The 18,670-nt window shown below is 39.2% G+C and overlaps 1 protein-coding gene across 1 annotated transcript in view; it reads left to right on the forward strand.

Moving 5' to 3' along the window:
* The first annotated feature begins 8,573 nt into the window (after positions 1 to 8,573).
* AIG1 (androgen induced 1) overlaps positions 8,574 to 18,670 on the forward strand; it is an 86,062-nt gene continuing 75,965 nt past the window's right edge. Inside the window, exon 1 of the mRNA XM_081312583.1 lies at positions 8,574 to 8,945. Within this exon, the coding sequence (XP_081168709.1) occupies positions 8,805 to 8,945 (141 nt within the window). The 5' untranslated portion in view covers positions 8,574 to 8,804. The remainder of the gene's footprint in view (positions 8,946 to 18,670) is intronic.

Here is an 18,670-nt window from a genome sequence, read left to right on the forward strand (position 1 = left end):
TTTTCAAGGGAAAATTGTATTTTAAAACTTTTCAATAAAAAAAAAAAAAAAAAAAAAAAGAAAAAAAATAAAAAAAAAAAAAAAAAAAAACAAAAGGAAGCTCATTTTGAAGATCCAACATGGAACTAAGGAGAAATTTCCTGACCATGAGAAAATGGAATCAATCAGTGGAACAGTTTACCTCCCAAAGTTGTGATTTTGTGCGAGAAGTTTTATTTATTTATTTATTTATTTATTTATTTATTTATTTATTTATTTATTTATTTATTTATTTATTTGCATAGAGCTGGCTTAGCCTCCCCCTCCAGTATCCCTGTCTAAACCCTTACGTCCTCTAGTGTTATATGTTTCTAAAATTGGCTCTGGGAAGTAGCATCATTAAATAATAAATAAAATAAATTTTAGAAAGTTGAAGGTACCATCAATGATGTATTTCAATTCACCATTCCTTTGGAAAATAGCTTTTGTAGTCTTTCAATTTGTTTTAAAATCCTAGCAACTTGCTTGCCTAGAGTTCATAATGGGACAAAGTAAATGAATGTGAAGGCCAGAACAATTAAGTTTTCCTATCAGATCATTATTATACTTTTTAAAAAAACATATGGCTTTTTTCCATAGTTAAGATGGAACATCCATACACCGATTTTATTCACATTTTATTCATACAAAATCTGGTTTGAGAAGCCAAATAATTTATGTCATGTTAAGGATTCCCTCATTCCTTTCATATGCCAAATCAGGTGAGCATCTTTCATGCCATAAGGCAATACAGTACTTTGTCTCTAACAAGTACAAACTTGTAAAACCAGAATGAACTTCACAAAGAGAAAGCAAGAGGAGTATTGCAAGTCCAGTATTGAGTTGCCTGCAGCAAATTGCAGAAACAGAAAGGAATTTACCTTCACTGTCATGTGAGTAGATTTCCATTGGTACAATAAAAATATTCTTTATTTTTCTTTTATGTCTATTCCTCTAATCTGCTCAGGAGGGTTTCCCAGTGAGGAAGGAACATTCAGGACAATTTACCAATTCTGCCCATTCTACTGGCAGACAGTCTCAACAGGACACAATTTATGGAACTGAAGTGATTGAGATATAGAACAGACTGATACCTAAGTCTTAAGTACTGTACACAGAGAAAGAATGCAGTCAGACATACAGACATGTATGCGAGAAAAAAATGTTGATATATTTTCAGACCTGAGCACTTTTCAATAGCACAGCTGAAAAACAATGTCAGCCTAGACTACTGTTGTGTATATAAACTATTTAATAAAAAGTGAATTCTCCAAGAAGTCACAGGACTAGGATCCTGCACAATTAGATTACAGATTTCTAAAAGCTATTTGCTTGCATTGTCTCCTGGAGGCTAGGCTTTCACTTAACTGAGGAACCATTGAATCACAGGCTATTTGCAGACATTTGCTTGGAATGTGTCCATAAAATAGGGTACGGTATCCTTTTATAATTTGATAACACATTTAATTGGACCTGATCTATTAAAAACAAAACACAATCCAATGCAGTATTCTCTGAAAGCAGACAGTGGAATTCACAGAAGTAATACATGTAATCTATATTTTCCTTTAATCTATATTTCTTTTCTTTCCCACAAAAAGAAAATGCAGATTTTAGTGCAGATGTTATTCATAGAGATTTTTGATACAGAACAAAACTATTTATGTCACTTAAATGTTCAAACCAAAATGTATTACTTTAATTCATGTAAGGAAAAAGAAGGAATCTCAATCACATTGAGCAAATGATAATACTTGAATACATATGGCATCATATACATGGAGCATTTGAATAAATAAGAAAAAAAGAACATGGTAGCATTGTGAAATGCATGTGGACATAGTGGTAACAAAAGTAACACATCAATGTTTATCAAGAAAAATAAAATGCAACTATTATACATTACAAAAAATCATTGATGACACAAGAATGAACTTATGAGTAGTTGGTAATTGACAGATGATTCTAGAGACTTGAAGCATCAGAAATTATTGAGCAACAGTAAAAGAAGGGGATTATCAAAGTGCGTCATGAAACAAGGAGATGTGATCCAAGAGATTTTAAAAACCTGTTTATATCATGCCATTGTTAAGAGTTAACAATGATTTGATGGCAACTACTTAATTTACTGCAATAAAAGCAACAAAGGAAATTATGGCAATTTAAGGACATTTGTTATTGCTTATAAAGTTTTCAAGATGCTAATCACTTTCACCAGATGCACGCAGTACACAATATTTCAGAAAGAAATATTACATATTCATTAATTTAGGATGAACAAGGGAAATATTAGCTCATAATGTAATGCAGCATAGGAACCACAGGCAATAAAAATTGACAGTCATTGATAAATCAGTGGTTGATCATGACGAATATATTCTTAATAAGTTGTTTTAGAAGTTTTTCTTAATATTCAACCAAAATCTTTCTTTCTGACAGTTAAATCCATTATTTCCTCTCCTACACTTTGGAACAAGAGATCCTGACATTCTTCTGTAATTTCACATACTTCACCCTCCTATACCATTCTCCTTTTCTTCTCAAGGCTAAACATTGCCAATCATTCAATGTCTCTTCACAGGATTTAGTTTCTAGCACTCTGGTCATTCTTGTTGCTTTTTGCTCTATTAGTCCAAATTTGGACTCTCCTTAAAAGTGTGGTGCTCCGAACTAAACTCAGGGGATCTGCTCAATACAGAATAATGCAGCACTATTACTTTTCATTATTAAAAACTACTTAAAAGCTTCTCTTCAGGCAGCCAAAATTTTCATTTGCCTTTTTGCAGTCACGTCACCTTTCTGATTACATTAAATCAATAATCAACTACTATTCCAAGATTTTGCTCACCAGTACTAATTCGTGGAGAATTATCCCCCATCGTTACACCTATGTATTTGATTCCTGTTTTCTAAGTGAAATATTTTGCATTTGATTCTGTGGGGTTTCATTCTATTTTCAGCTCACTGTGGAAAAACATATAAAGTGAATACTGAACTACAACTGCATATGCATGAGAGTTTGTTTGATGACTTTGAACAGAAATGATTGTATATTGGTTGTTGTTGTTAGTTGCGAAGTCGTGTCCGACCCATCGCGACCCTATGGACAATGTTCCTCCAGGCCTTCCTGTCCTCTACCATCTTCTGGAGTCCATTTAAGCTCACGCCTACTGCTTCAGTGACTCCATCCAGCCACCTCATTCTCTGTCGTCCCCTTCTTCTAGTGCCCTCAATCTTTCCCAGCATTAGGCTCTTCTCCAGTGAGTCCTTCCTTCTCATTAGGTGGCCAAAGTATTTGAGTTTTAGCTTCAGGATCTGGCCTTCTAAAGAGCAGTCAGGGTTGATCTCCTCTAGGACTGACCGGTTTGATCGCCTTGCAGTCCAAGGGACTCGCAGGAGTCTTCTCCAGCACCATAGTTCAAAGGCCTCAATTCTTTGGCGCTCAGCCTTTCTTATGGTCCAGCTTTCACTGCCATACATTGCAACTGGGAAGACCATAGCCTTGACTATACGCACTTTTGTTGACAGGGTGATGTCTCTGCTTTTTAGTGTGCTGTCTAGATTTGCCATGGCTTTCCTCCCAAGGAGCAAGCGTCTTTTAATTTCTTGGCTACAGTCCCCATCTGCAGTGATCTTGGAGCCCAGGAAAATAAAATCTGTCACTACCTCCATTTCTTCCCCATCTATTTGCCAGGAATTGAGAGGGCCAGATGCCATGATCTTGGTTTTCTTAATGTTTAGTTTCAACCCAAGTTTTGCACTCTCCTTCTTCACTCGCAACAAGAGGCTCTTTAGTTCCTCTTCACTTTCTGCCATTAGAGTGGTATCATCTGCATATCTTAGGTTGTTGATGTTTCTTCCGGCAATCTTGATTCCAACTTTTGATTCATCTAGCCCTGCCTTTCTCATGATGTGCTCTGCATATAAGTTAAATAGGCAAGGCGACAGTATACAGCCTTGCCGGACTCCTTTCCCAATTTTGAACCAATCAGTGGTTCCGTGTCCAGTTCTCACTGTTGCTTCTTGGCCTGCATATAGGTTTCTCAAGAGACAAATAAGATGGTCTGGTATGCCCATCTCTTTAAGGACTTGCCACAGTTTGTTATGATCCACACAATCAAAGGCTTTAGCATAGTCAATGAAGCAGAAGTAGATGTTTTTCTGGAACTCTCTAGCTTTCTCCATGATCCAGCGTATGTTAGCAATTTGATCTCTAGTTCCTCTGCCTCTTCGAAATCCTGCCTGTACTTCTGATAGTTCTCGATCCACATACTGCTGGAGTCTAGCTTGTAGAATTTTAAGCATAACTTTACTAGCATGAGAAATGAGTGCAATGGTGCGATAGTTTGAACATTCTTTGGCACTGCCTTTCTTTGGAATTGGAATGTAAACTGATCTTTTCCAATCCTGTGGCCACTGTTGAGTTTTCCAAATTTGCTGGCAAATTGAGTGTAGCACTTTTACTGCATCGTCTTTTAAGATTTTGAATAGCTCAGCTGGAATACTGTCACCTCCACTAGCTTTGTTGTTGCTCAGCTTTTCTAAGGCCCACTTCACTTCACATTCTAGGATGTCTGGCTCGAGGTCAGTGACCAACTCATTGTGATTATCAGGGACATTAAGCTCATTCTTGTATAGTTCTTCTGTGTAATTTTGCCACCTCTTCTTAATCTCTTCTGCCTCTGTTAGGTCCCTGCCATTTTGGTCCTTTATCATGCCCATTTTTGCATGAAACGTTCCCTTCATCTCTCCAATTTTCTTGAAAAGATCTCTGGTCCTCCCTATTCTATTGTTTTCTTCTATTTCTTTGCATTGTTCATTTAAGAAGTCATTCTTATCTCTTCTAGCTATTCTTTGGAATTCTGCATTTAATTGGGCATATCTTTCTTTTTCTCCCTTGCCTTTCGCTTCCCTCCTTTCCTCAGCTATTTGCAAAGCTTCCTCAGACAGCCATTTTGCTTTCTTGCATTTCTTTTTCTTTGGGATGGTTTTGGTTGCTACCTGTTGTACAATGTCGCGAACCTCTGTCCACAGTTCTTCAGGCACTCTGTCTATCAGATCTAATTCCTTAAATCTATTTGTCACCTCTACTGTATATTCAACAGGGATATGATTTAATTCATACCTGACTGGCCTAGCGCTTTTCCCTACTTTCTTTAATTTAAGCCTAAACTTTGCAATGAGAAGCTCATGGTCTGAGCCACAGTCAGCTCCTGGTCTTGTTTTTACTGACTGTATAGAGCTTCTCCATCTTTGGCTGCAGAGCATATAGTCAATCTGATTTCTGTGTTGACCGTCTGGTGATGTCCATGTGTAAAGCCGTCTCGGGTTGTTGGAAAAGAGTGTTTGCTATCACCATCGTATTCTCTTGACAAAATTCTATCAGCCTGTGCCCTGCTTCATTTTGTACTCCAAGGCCAAACATGCCTGTTATTCCAGTTATCTTTTGGCTTCCTACTTTAGCATTCCAATCTCCCATGATAATAAGGACATCATTTTTGGGTGTTAGTTCTATAAGGTGCTGTAGGGCTTCATAGAACCGGTCAATTTCATCCTCTTCAGCACCGGTGGTTGGGGCATAGACTTGGACTACTGTGATATTGAATGGTTTGCCTTGGATTCGAACTGAGATCATTCTGTCATTTTGAGGATTGTATCCCAGTATTGCTTTTCCTACTTTTTTATTGACTATGAAGGCTACTCCATTTTTTCTGAGGGATTCTTGCCCGCAGTAGTATACCTGATGGTCATCTGAATTAAATTCACCCATTCCTGTCCATTTTAGTTCGCTGATACCTAAGATGTCGATGTTTAGTCTTGTCATCTCTTGTTTGACCACATCCAGCTTTCCTTGATTCATGGATCTTACATTCCAGGTTCCTATGGAGAAAGAATCTTTACAGCATCGGACTTTCCTTTCACCACCAGACATATCCACAGCTGAGCGTCCTTTCGGCTTTGGCCCAGTCGCTTCATTCTTTCTGGCGCTACTAGTACTAGCCCTCTGCTCTTCCCCAGTAGCATATTGGACGCCTTCCGACCTGAGGGGCTCATCTTCCAGCGTCATATCGTTTTGCCTTTTGGTACTGTCCATAGGGTTTTCATGGCAAAGATACTGGAGTGGTTTGCCATTTCCTTCTCCAGTGGATCACGTTTTGTCAGAACTCTCTGCTATGACCTTTCCGTCTTGGGTGGTCCTGCACGGCATAGCTCATAGCTTCATTGAATTACGCAAGCCCCTTCGCCACGACAAGGCAGTAATCCATGAAGGGGTGTATATTGGTATTGTCTGCTATATTCTAAACTAAAGTTAAAAGCAGGCAAATATTCACAATGTCGATTGATAAGATCTTGAGAGATTTCACACAAGAATAAATCTTGCAAAATCTGACTACAGTATCTCATGAATTCTGGGATTTGTTAGTAGGCTATTAGACATCATCAAAAGAAGATATACAGAATACAGAACAACAGAGTTGGAAGCGACCTTGGAAGTCTTCTAGTCTTCATAAATTTATCATCCATATCTACTGTATTGCAGCCCGCCTTCCCAAGTGAGGAGATGCCAGAATAACCTTTTCAAGGTACATTTTGTGCATTTGGGAGAAAATTCTTCAGAAAGTCTTATAATCCCTTTTGGTATTCTTCACTATCTGTACCACCATCTGTACCTCAATATCTCTAAAATGAGGTATTGGAGCATTGTTTCAATAATCCAGCTTGTTTATGGTCACGAGTAAGGTAAAGGTAAAGGTTCCCCCGCACATGCGTGCTAGTTGTTTCCAACTCTAGGGGCCAGTGCTCATCTCCATTTCAAAGCCGAAGAGCCAGCGCTTGTCCGAGGACGTCTCCGTGGTCATGTGGCCGGCATGACTAGACGCCAAAGGCTCACAGAACGCTGTTACCTTCCCACTGTAGTGGTCCCTATTTTTCTACTTGCATTTTTACATGCTTTCGAACTGCTAGGTTGGCAGAAGCTGGGACGAGTAACAGGCGCTCACTCTGTTACGCGGCACTCGGGATTCGACCCGCCAAACTGCCGACCTTCTGATCGACAAGCTCAGCGTCCTAACCCACTAAGCCACGGCATCCCTATTGGTCATGAGTACTCCTCCTTTATCCACTTTATCAAAAGAATATGTTTTTTATATTCTAGATTGCTCAATCTTTTGCAAGCTTAAGAGGTATGAGATAATAATACTGTTTGCTAAATAACTGTCTGAATGTGACAGAATCTTTTTGTATAAAACCTTAGGCATATTGCAACACCTGAAAAGATCCATTTGGAATTCTGCTTGCAACACTGAGAATATTTGCTTTGAATTATGCCTCTTTCACACACTATCTATCATCTATCTATCTATCTATCTATCTATCTATCTATCTATCTATCTATCTATCTTATCGCTGAATTCTTTTTATTCATAAGGTAAACTTCTCAGTAGTGAAGAAATTTAGGGATGCCAGATACTACCAGGTTCTGTTGAAGAGTTTATTCAGAGCATGAAAGTGCACAGTGGAGTGAATGCAGGTGGCAGTGCCACCTGTGGGAATTTTGAACTAATTTGTATCCTATTAACGGATATTTTTTTAATCTTTAGTAGTTTTGTGGAAAACAAGAATCAGGAAAAACAGCTGTTTTTGAGATGAACATGTGCATTAGAAAAACCCCTGGTTAGGAATAACTTAAGAAAGCAGTCAGACTGAGAAGGTGACTGAGAATATTTCCGAGTCAGCAATCAGCATCACCCCACATCTTGGATATTCCCCGGGTTGAACCGAATCTGAAGTCTGTATGAACCCCTTGATTGTAATCAGTTACTGAAGAGTTTGAGAATCATAATGTGTGTGTCTGAAGACGAAGCTTCCTCCTTCTTTCAATAGAGCAAAACGCACTTAAACTTTAGGTGCAAATAAGCGCGCTCTCCCTATTAAAAATCTGGTGGGTGGGGGGAAACCGAACAGAAATTTAGTCGAGCTTTAAATGGACAATCTCATTTCCCTGGAAAAAAAGGAAAGGACGTTCTTGCAATTGATAATGCAATGCAAAATAGTTGTGTGGGTGTGCGTTCGTGCGTGCGTTTTGCTTTTAAATAAATGAAAACTGCTGTGCCACTTTCAGTGGCTCCGATGAGGCTGAGGACATCAGCCCACAAACGGCGGAAGTTGCGGTTTATTTTCCTATTTATATGGAAAGGTGAAAGCCGAGCAGGAAACGTAGTCCCAATTCCATGCAGAAAACCGTTTAAGTTGCAGCAAAAGTCTTTTAACAGAGCGGTGACGCGTACTTCAACTTTCAACCTTCCGAAGCGCCTTCTGTGTTTCACTAGGAAGTAAAAGCAAATGCAAGTGCACGGGAGCGATAGAAACTACGAAGGCATCATTCCCTTTACTGCAACTTCCTATTGCTGCCTGCAGGAGGAAGTGGCGGAGACAGGTTGGCGCCCAGGTTGAGTCCTCTTCCCTGTTTCCTATGGACAATTCTCTCTTTGGCAATATGAAACATGGCGCCCAAACTCACCCCGGAAGTTGGGCACTGTGGGTCGGGTCTACACGCCAGTGAGTCTATGCCTCCGCTCACGTTGCTTTAATTCCCCCGTGGTGGAGAACACTGAGCAGCGCCTAATGCGCGAGGCTCTTCTCGCGCGCCGCTTCCACCGGCTCTACGCTTGCTGAGCGCCTGACGCGCGCGTCCTGAGCCGCAAGCGAAGCGCGCGCTCGTCGCTTTTAGCCGCCTTGGCTCGTTCGACGCTAAAGGCCTTGCTTAATTGGGAAGGAGACGCAACATGGCGCTCGTTCCCGGGCAGGTGCTGCGGGTCGCCATCCTCCTCTCCTATTTTTCCATTCTGTGCAATTACAAGGCCATTGACATGCCAGCGCACCAGACCTATGGAGGCAGCTGGAAATTTCTGACGTTCATTAACCTGGTAAGTCACCTTTCCCGCCACTGCCTCCTCTTCCTCGGGATGTGAAGATGCGATCCCATGTCCCGGGCAAGGAGAGTGGCTGCGGTCCCCGGTCAATTTTGCCCCGGGGACGAGGCTTCCTTTGCGCTGAAGAAGTGGTGACGGGCAGCGCTTAAGGGGACGCCAGAAGGGGAGGTGCTGTGAAGGAAGACCTGGTTCATTCGCACCATCTTTTTTAAAGAAAAAAAAGAAAGGCACCTCGGTCGCAACGGGTGTCGTCTGAAGATGTCTGTTCATTAACTACGCAAATGGTCAGTGCTAGGGAAGAGAGTGAAATATATTAGGATTATTGGCTCCCCCACATTTAGCAATAGTGATACAAGGCACTTTTCCAAAAATGATATCCCTACGGAGAAAGAGAATTATTTATTTATTTAATTAATTTAATTTTTATACCGCCCTTCTCCCAAAGGACTCAGGGCGGTGTACAGGGCAATACAATAAAATACAATATATAAAAATTAAAAGAAATATTAAATACAACAGCCCAATTCAATAGATTAATACAAAACGTTAAAATACCCCTAAACCCATCAGACCAGGCCGGCTTGTTCAAATAAATATGTTTTTAGGTCACGTCGGAAGGAGCGAAGGTCGGGAGCCGTCCGGAGCTCCACCGGTAAACGGTTCCACAGGTCTGGCGTGCCCACAGAGAATGCCCTCCCCCTGGGGGCCGCCAGTCGACACTCTTTGACCAACGGCACCCTAAGGAGGCTCTCTCTGTGGGAGCGCACTGGACGAAGGGAAGTTGATGCTGGCAGCAGGTGCTCCCGTAAGTAACGCAGACCCATGCCATTTAGGGCTTTATAGGTCGTAACCAGCACCTTGAATCTTATAGGGTATATAAGGTATTATAGGGTAGCTGCTGAGAGGATAGCAAACCCCAATCAATGAATGACATTATTGTACATTATATTGTTTCCAGTGCTTTTTTTGTAAAAAAATAAAAAAGTGCCCAAACTCACACACGTCATAGAACTCACACACGTCATAGAACTCACCTTGTCTACCCTATAAGGTTCCATCCAAAAAAGGTGCCGGAACTCCGTTCTGGGCGTTCTATGACAAAAAAAGCCTTGATTGTTTCACAAGCAAAGTGCTTTTCCAAAAGGTTGGCTAGTTTCTTTTCTTTAGAATTGCCACATGTTTTGTGAATATGCAAAACGTCACTTGCATTGTAACTATTTGTGCTTGATTATTATTTGTTCACAATAATGCTAAGTCACAGTTACCAGTTCTTTAGCTGGTATTGGCCTGTAAGAACAGTACATATCAATTCTTCCCAAGGACCTAGGATGTCGTAATGGCTTAATGTATGTGAATCCAAGCAACTTGGCCTGTTTCCAATTGACAGTGGAAACTGTTCATTGTGAAAGTTTTCTAAATGCTGGCCAAGAATTTTTTTTGTTATGGCATACAACGTAACCGATTTATAACTAGCTGAAGCTTTCTCCTAGTAGGAACACATTAAACACTAAAGTACTTGAAATAATATTATACTGCCATAGTTAGCTCTGCCCATTCTGGAGGAACTATCTGAAGTTTTAAAGAACCTTGCCTCATTTTGTAGTCTAAAGGCTGACTTTGGGTTGCCTGCAACTGCCCATACCTGTCGCTGCATATTTACACTGCAAAGGGATTCTTGGGTAAATGTAGGTTGCAGATAGCTTCAGATGGGCTGAGGCAAACAATTCCCAAATCCCAACTGCATGTTGTGTGAAGATGCGCATCTTGCATTCTGATTGGTTGACTTAGACTTCCTGTTTTGTGCTTTGCGCTTTGGGTGCCTCCTAGTCAGAACATTACATTTTCAGAAACAGAATTAGAATAGAATTAGAATAGAGCTGGAAGGGACCTTGGACATCTAGTTCATCCCCCTGCTCAAGCAGGAGAACCTATATCATTTCAGACAAGTGATTGTCTAGTCCAGACATGTCAAACTCGTGACGTCACGTGACACTGTGTGATGTATTGGAACTTTTTCCCCATTGCCGGCAATGGGGTAGGCACAGTTTCCTTGTGACGCGTCCGGCCTCTGGGCCGGCAGTTTGACACCCCTGGTCTAGCCTCTTCTTAAAAACCTCCAGTGATGAAGCGCCCACAATTTCTGAAGGGAAGCTGTTCCACTGGTTAATTGTCCTCACTATTAGGAAGTTTTTCCTTAATTCCAGGTTGCTTCTCTCTTTGGTCAGTTTCCAACGATTGTTTCTTGTTTTGCCCTCTGGTGCTTTGGAGAATAACTTGACCTGCTCTTCTTTGCTGCAGCCTCTCAAATACTAGAATACTGCTATCATGTTAGCTCTATTTCTTCTTTTCTTTAGACTAGTCAAACCCAAGTCTTGCAGCTGTTCTTCATATGTTTTATTCTCCAGGCCTTTGATTATTTTAGTTGGTCTTCTCTGAACTTTTTCCAAAGTCTCAACATCTTTTTTGTGATGTGACCAAAATTGGTTGCAGTATTCCAGGTGTGGTCTTACTAGGGTTTTATAAAGCGGTGCTAATACTTGGTGTGATCTTGATTCTATGCATCTTTTTATAGAGCCCAAGATTGTATTAGATTGTTTTGGCTGCTGCTGCACACTGCTGGCTCATATTCAAGTGATCATCCACTAGGACTCCAAGCTCCCTCTCACAGTTACTGTTTTTGAGCCAGGTCTCACCTAATCTGTACTTATACCTTTGATTTTTCCTGCCTAAATGTAAAAACTTGCTTTTCTCCACATTAAAATTCATTTTGTTGGGTAGGGCCCATTGTTCTTTTTCAATCCTGAGCTTGTCTTCTAGGGTGTTGGCTATTCTTGCCAGTTTAGTGTCATCTGCAAATTTAATGAGTTATGAAGATATTAAAGATGGAGCCTTGTGGTACTCCAGTGCTTACTTCTCTCTATGTGGATGTACTACCATTGAGGACTACTCATTGAGTAGCGTTTCTCAGCTAGCTACAAATCCATCTGGTGGTGATGTTGTCTATCCCACCTTTTTCTAGCTTACTAGGCTGCAGGTTGTGGTCTACTGTGTCAAATGCCTTACTGAAATCTAAGTACACTATGTCCACAGCATTTTGCTGGTCGACTAATTTAGTCACTTTATCAAAGAATGAAATAAGATTGGTTTGGCATGATCTGTTTTTAACAAACCTGTGCTGGCTACTGGTTATAACTTTGTTTGCTTCTAGTTGTTTGCAGTTCTATTTTTTGATTATCTTTTCCAGGATCTTCCTATGTATTGATGTTAGACTGATTGCTCTGTAGTTTCCTGGGCCAGTTTTTTTCCCTTTCTTGAAGATGGGAACCACATCAGCTTTTTTCCAATTCTCAAGTGCTTCCCTAGTGCTCCAGAATTTTTGAAAGATATGATGCAATGGTTCTGAGATAACATCTGCCAGCTCCTTCAGAACTTTGGGATGTAATCTGTCAGGTCCCGGAGATTTATATTCATTTATATTTATATTCATTTATATTCATCAAGGTCGGATGGGTGTTCTCTTACCATTTTCTTGCTTATTTTAATTTTTCTAGTTTGTCTTTTGCAGTAATTTTTTGTGTGAAGACCGACGCAAATAATAAGTTAAGCAGCTCTGCTTTCTCCCTGTTGCCTGTTATTTTCTTGCCAGCTTCTCTTTTTAGTGGACCTACAGTTTCCTTGACTTTTTTCTTCTTGTTAATATGTTGGAAGAAACTTTTTTCATTATCCTTGATTTCTGTTGCAAGTCTTTGTTCGTTCTGAGCCTTTGCTTTCCTGACTTCCTCTTTTCATGTTCTGGCTGTCTGCTGATAATCAGCCTTAGTTATGTGTCTCTCTTTCCGTTTTTTTACTTGTCCTTTTTGTCTTTCAGTTTATCAGAGAGATCTTTGTGCAGCCATGCTGGTTTCTTCTTGAATTTCTTGAATTTCTTTTTCAGTTGTATTGTGCTGGACTGGGCTTTTATAACAGCCTTTTTCAGAGTTTCCCATGCATCTTGAGTTGTTTTCCCCTTTAGGATTTTCATCCATGGAATCTTTCCTAGGTTCTCTCTGAGTTTGTTAAAATATAAATGGAACACCTACAGTATATAACCATCCCCAAACAACAGATCCATACTTTCCTTTATGTGTAGTGCTGGAGAATTCTGCTGGAGGGTTAAGAATTGTGAGAGGAGGAAGGTTTTGTTCGGAATTCATTTTTTGACTCAGTGTATAAGAGCAAGATAACATCTTCCAATTTAGATGGTCCATCTAAAATAGAGTGTCTTTCCCCTAAAGAAATAGTTTGATTTTCATGCTCAGAATCTTCAGTCATACCCACAAAGATCTGAGAATCAGAAGTCATAAAAGTGATTCATGACTCTTCTTTTTTTTTATTGAAAAGTTTTATCATACATTTTATCTTTAACAATCCCCCCTAGCCCTCCCCTATCCCTCCCTCCCTACCCCTCCCCCCTCCCCCCCCACTTCCCAGAGCTAAGTACAAGGTATAAAAAACAAAAAAAAACCCAATCGTAGACATTCATATGCTAACAACCATAAACTCTGAAATCCATCTCTCTCTAGCTCATATAGGGTAATTACAAACACTATTAATATAAGATATATAAAAAAAGGGAAAAGAGAAAAAAAGAGGAGAAAAAAAAAGGGAAGACTTATTCAAATGCTACATGAAACTTTTTAGTCCCGTATTTGTTCTGGATATACTCAATCCATTTTCTCCACTCCATAACATAACGTTCTTGCGAGTGATCTTTCAAATAAGCCGAGATCTTTGCCATCTCTGCCAGGTCAGAAACATGACTCTTCTTGATAGATATAAAAGTGACAAGTATAACCCCAGTGTGCCTCAATTTCAATCACTTCATCAATCTCCGACCTTGTGTACAGTAACACTGAATATGGATATAAATAAAAAAGCAAAGAATTTGCTTCCTTGACCCAAAGTTCAGTATTAAAATTAAGCTCAATCTTTGCATCACAGAAACTCAAGGTTTAGGTGGTTGATTTGCAGTGATCTTTAAAAGTTTGAATATTCAATCTGTATGCAAAAATATGACCCCAATTTTTTTAATTGGTTTTTGAAGGCTTTTATTTCAGTTGTTTATTTACTATTTATTGATTTCTATTTTTAAGTGTGTGTGTTGCCCAGAGTCATATATATGTGATTTGGCCAGCTTCAGTGGTGAGATGTGTGGATGCCGCTTCCGGAAGTCCATTCTGGGCCTGGGCAACTAAAAATTAGCTACCGGTTCTGCCGAAGTGGTGCGAACTGGCTGAATCCCACCACTGGCCAGCTTATATAAATATAATGGATAAATAAATAAGTAAACCCCTTTCTCTGAAAAAAACTGCCTGCAGGTGACCATGATGACCTTGTATTGATGTCTTCTTTTCAATTATTTGAGGCTAGACTCTCTTGCTGAGAAAGTGATCCATGTTAAATTGTGTTAAATTGTTTAGAAAAAAGGGGGAAAATAACTACATTTCATAAAGATAACTTTTTTTGCTTTCTCAATAGGTGACAGCACATTTTTGACCTAGATAAGTAGGATCAAGACTAGCCGGTACTTAGGTGACCTGCAGATAGTATCAGACCTGTGGGGTAGACAGGAAAGTCAAAAATACATCCCAGTAGAACGTTATGGCAAATCGCTTCCAAATTGTTATCAAGAAAATTGTATGAATCTCTCAGTGAAGTCATAAGGAGTCAAGCTCAGATTACAGGAGACTTTATTGTAACTTGTTTTTAATATTCTAACAATACATTGGTAGCCTTCATAAATGATCAGGGCAGAAAACAAATATATGATGAAGGAAGCATCAGACTGAGCTTTTCCTGTAGAGTTTAATGTCTAGTAAATTGTATTCTGTGGTAGAATAATGGTTTCCCAACAGGATAAACCAATTTTACATACTTGCTCGAAGAAGTGTAAATTGTAGTGTGCAAATCTGCAACTTACGAGCAATCTTCTAATTTGATAGCACTCTTCCTTTCATCATAACCAAATTATAATTTTACAGTTTTATTTTTAGCAGATCTTTCTTCATACCTCCAGAGCTTTGATAATTTGTAAAATTGATAAATCTCCACTGGCATTTTGCTAAACACAATATTTAAGTCTTTCTAGCTAAGAAAGAAGGCAAGTGAGGGAGTACAATAAAATGCATAAAATTATGCATGCTGTAGATAAGTGAACTGAGGAATTTTCTGTATTTTGCACAGGAATTTCTATTAAAGCTACATATAGGGCAATTTACCACTAATAAAAGGAAATAATTAGAGTTATTGGAAGGAAGTACAGACACAAAGGAAAAGGCTATCCAGTATCAAACCTACCACGCTTACATTCCACTTGTTAGAAGCAATATTGGGATATTATCTTACTCATCCCCAAATGCATCCTCTTGGCTGCTATGTACAGTAACATAAATTAAAATAATAGACTGTACTTGTTAGGAAGACAAAAACTATTGAAAATGAAAATGAATGGAAGTGAGTTTGGATAGGTTTGACTTATTTTGAATGATTTCAGAGGCTCATAGAATATACACAAAAAAACAAATTGTCCCCTTTTCTCTTACATGTTGCATTACAAAGATATTCTGATACAATACATTTATACTTTGATACAGAAATGAACAAGCATCATGTTAAGGATATCAGTTTTGTCTCTCTGGGAATAGGGACACTAAATCTACAGAGTTTTAGAGACATCAACCATCTGCATTTTGATGTTGCACATTGGGTTTGTATAATTATGCATCATAATATACTGTTCAGTTATTTGGCTTTGTGCTGTTTCACAAAGCAACACACTTTAAAATATTTGACCGTGGTATTTTGATTTCATCTGCAAAAGAAATTTACTAATTTTAACAGTTCTTTTGAGATTGCTTTTGAAAAGGAATTAGTTATTTTTGGACAATTGCCTTGTACAGCATGGTAATAGCATATTAAATGTCTACATATCTGTAAGGTCCCTGGCCCTTACTTAAATTTGAGATACCATTAAAAGTCTAATTAGGCAACTCAGACGGAGGCTTCTTGAGGAAATAGTGCTTTAATTGATCAAATAAAACAGCTGGGTGGCAAACAACCTGGAACGCTGGCAGAGTTACATCCAGAAGTGCCACACCTTAGAAAGTTAGTAGCATTGCTTTATAAACTTTGTTAGCCAATGAAAATCAGACAACATCATAAGGAAGACATCAATCATTCCTGTATATTCCCTTATTCCCTAATGCAAATGCTGATTACAAAAGCGAGATAGCAATAGTTAGGCTAACTGTTCCAGTTACAGAACCCTCCATATGTTTACCAAATTACCATTCATTACAGCTTCTTAAAATAAATTAGATTGCCCAGATTTTGCTTGAATGTGTATTTTTGAAGTGCTTGGAAATTAACGTACTTGGAATTTTCCTAGGTTCAATTTAAAAAAATGTCCAGAAGGTAAAATTTAGTTCAAGTCTGAGTTCTCAAATAATGTGTTCAGGCATTCTAATATATACTTGTATTCTAATATATACTTTAAATTGAGAGTATTGTATTTCTAATTAAGTAATATCTGGTATGGGACGTGGTGGCTCAGTGGGTTAGGACACTGAGCTTGTCGATCAGAAGGTCGGCAGTTTGGCAGATCGAATCCCGAGTGCCGTGTAACAGAGTGAGCGCCTGTTACTCGTCCCAGCTTCTGCCAACCTAGCTGTTCGAAAGCACGTAAAAAATGGAAGTAGAAAAATAGGGACCACTACGGTGGGAAGGTAACAGCGTTCCGTGCGCCATTGGCGTCTAGTCATGCCGGCCACATGACCATGGAGACGTCCTCGGACAAGCGCTGGCTCTTCGGCTTTGAAACGGAGATGAGCACCGGCCCCTAGAGTTGGAAGCGACTAGCACGCATGTGCGGGGGAACCTTTACCTTTACCTTTACCTAATGTCTGGTATGGTAAACTCCTGTTTAGTTTATTCATAACCTCTTCCCCACCCACCACCCCAGTTTTCTTAGCATTTTCTTAACATTTTTCAGAAGTGGTTTGCACTGTCATTTTACTAAGGCTGAGACAGAAAGTGATTGTCAAAAGTTACCCAGCTGACTTCATATCAAAGGCAGGAGTAGCACTTTCAGTCTTCCAGTTTCAAGCCTAGGGTGTGTAACCACTACGCCAATCTGGCTTTTGTTTTGCTATCAGTCTTTAAATATTAATAATGTTAATTCAAAATATCAAAACCATGCTGATAGATATGACCTATAAATATGAGTCGAAATCATTGTTGACTCTTTGTGATTGTCTGAACAAGCCCTTGCAGTTCTCTTAATTAATATTCTTATGGTCAATTATGATACTTTGTTTTCCATATATGTATGTAGATATTTAAGCTGATGATAATTTACAAAGTAGTACTAACAAGGTTGCTACCAGATGGTGGAAATCTATATATTCATAAAGATAGATTTCTAAGTAAATGGGAAATGCCACCTAGTTCCCTTTCCAGTTTACTTATCTTTCTTTTCTTTGAGATATTGTTCCTCTGTCTTTTTGAGACCTCCATATTCTTTGACCTATTGCACTCAAAAACGGGGAGTGGTCTAAAAGATGAAGCAGAATTTCTTCTATCGTCTTTTGTTAAATATGAATGAATGAATGAATGAATGAACCTTTATTGTCAAAATACAACCATGTATACATTGAGATTGGCTGAGCCTCCCTTCGTGCCCCCACCCCCCAGCTTGGTTAAATATAATACTCTTACCATTTTTTGAGTGTGAAGGATCATTATTGCAAGTTATGAAAACACATCAAGAATGGTAGTTAAGGTAGTAACTGCTAATGTTAAAAAGGATCTAATATCTTTTTAAAGATGTGGTAGTGATGTGGTTGCACTGGGGAACTTGCTCTGAGGAGCAAACATTTTGGTGGTGTGGGAAGTCAGCCCCCCAGAGAAGGAAATATTAAAAGGGCAGAAAAATATATTTCCTCAAAAGGATCTTAAAAGAGACAGAAAAGCATGCCCAGTTTTCTTAATAGCCCCAAGTCTCCCTCCCCCAAGCAGAAACCAGCTCTGCAGAAATGCAGATAATCTTGTCAGAAAGAGTGGAGTCAGGAAACGAATTAGGAAGAAAGATCCCTAGAATCAACACCAAAAATCTAAGAGTCATCAGCCACAGCCACAGGGAAGCAGGATATGACCCTTGGGACATAATAGGATTAACCCACCAGCATCAGAATACCAGAAAGGCACACCCAGACTCAGGTCAAAATACATGACATAGGAAATACAAAGCCTCAAACAGGAACAGGAAACAATCTCAAGAGCCCCAGAGGATATAAAAACCCACTCCCTACATGTCCTTGCTCTCTTTTTTCTAGAGCTATCTTCCTGTCTGGCTCTCCTCTTCAGTAAACTGCAACCTTCTTTCTAAAGCAGTTGCCATGTTGACAAATTATTGGCAAATTATTGTTGATATAGAAAACAGATAGAATATGGGGCTTAATTATAAATTTTAAAAATTGTTTATAATCTTGAGGGATTCAGTAGTATTTGTCTAAATAACTGAACAATTTCTCTCATGAATATCTTACTGAAATAGCTAATCTGGGCAAATGTTTCAGTCAAAATTACTACAGCTGTTATAGCACAGGTTCATGATTTATGGATATTTGATCTACGGATCTGTTCTGACAACAATTTTTAATCATGTTAATTTTCAAGATTGA

Source organism: Vipera berus (assembly GCF_964194415.1).
Source record: "Vipera berus genome assembly, chromosome: 1".
NCBI classification, from domain to species: Eukaryota; Metazoa; Chordata; class Lepidosauria; order Squamata; family Viperidae; genus Vipera; species Vipera berus.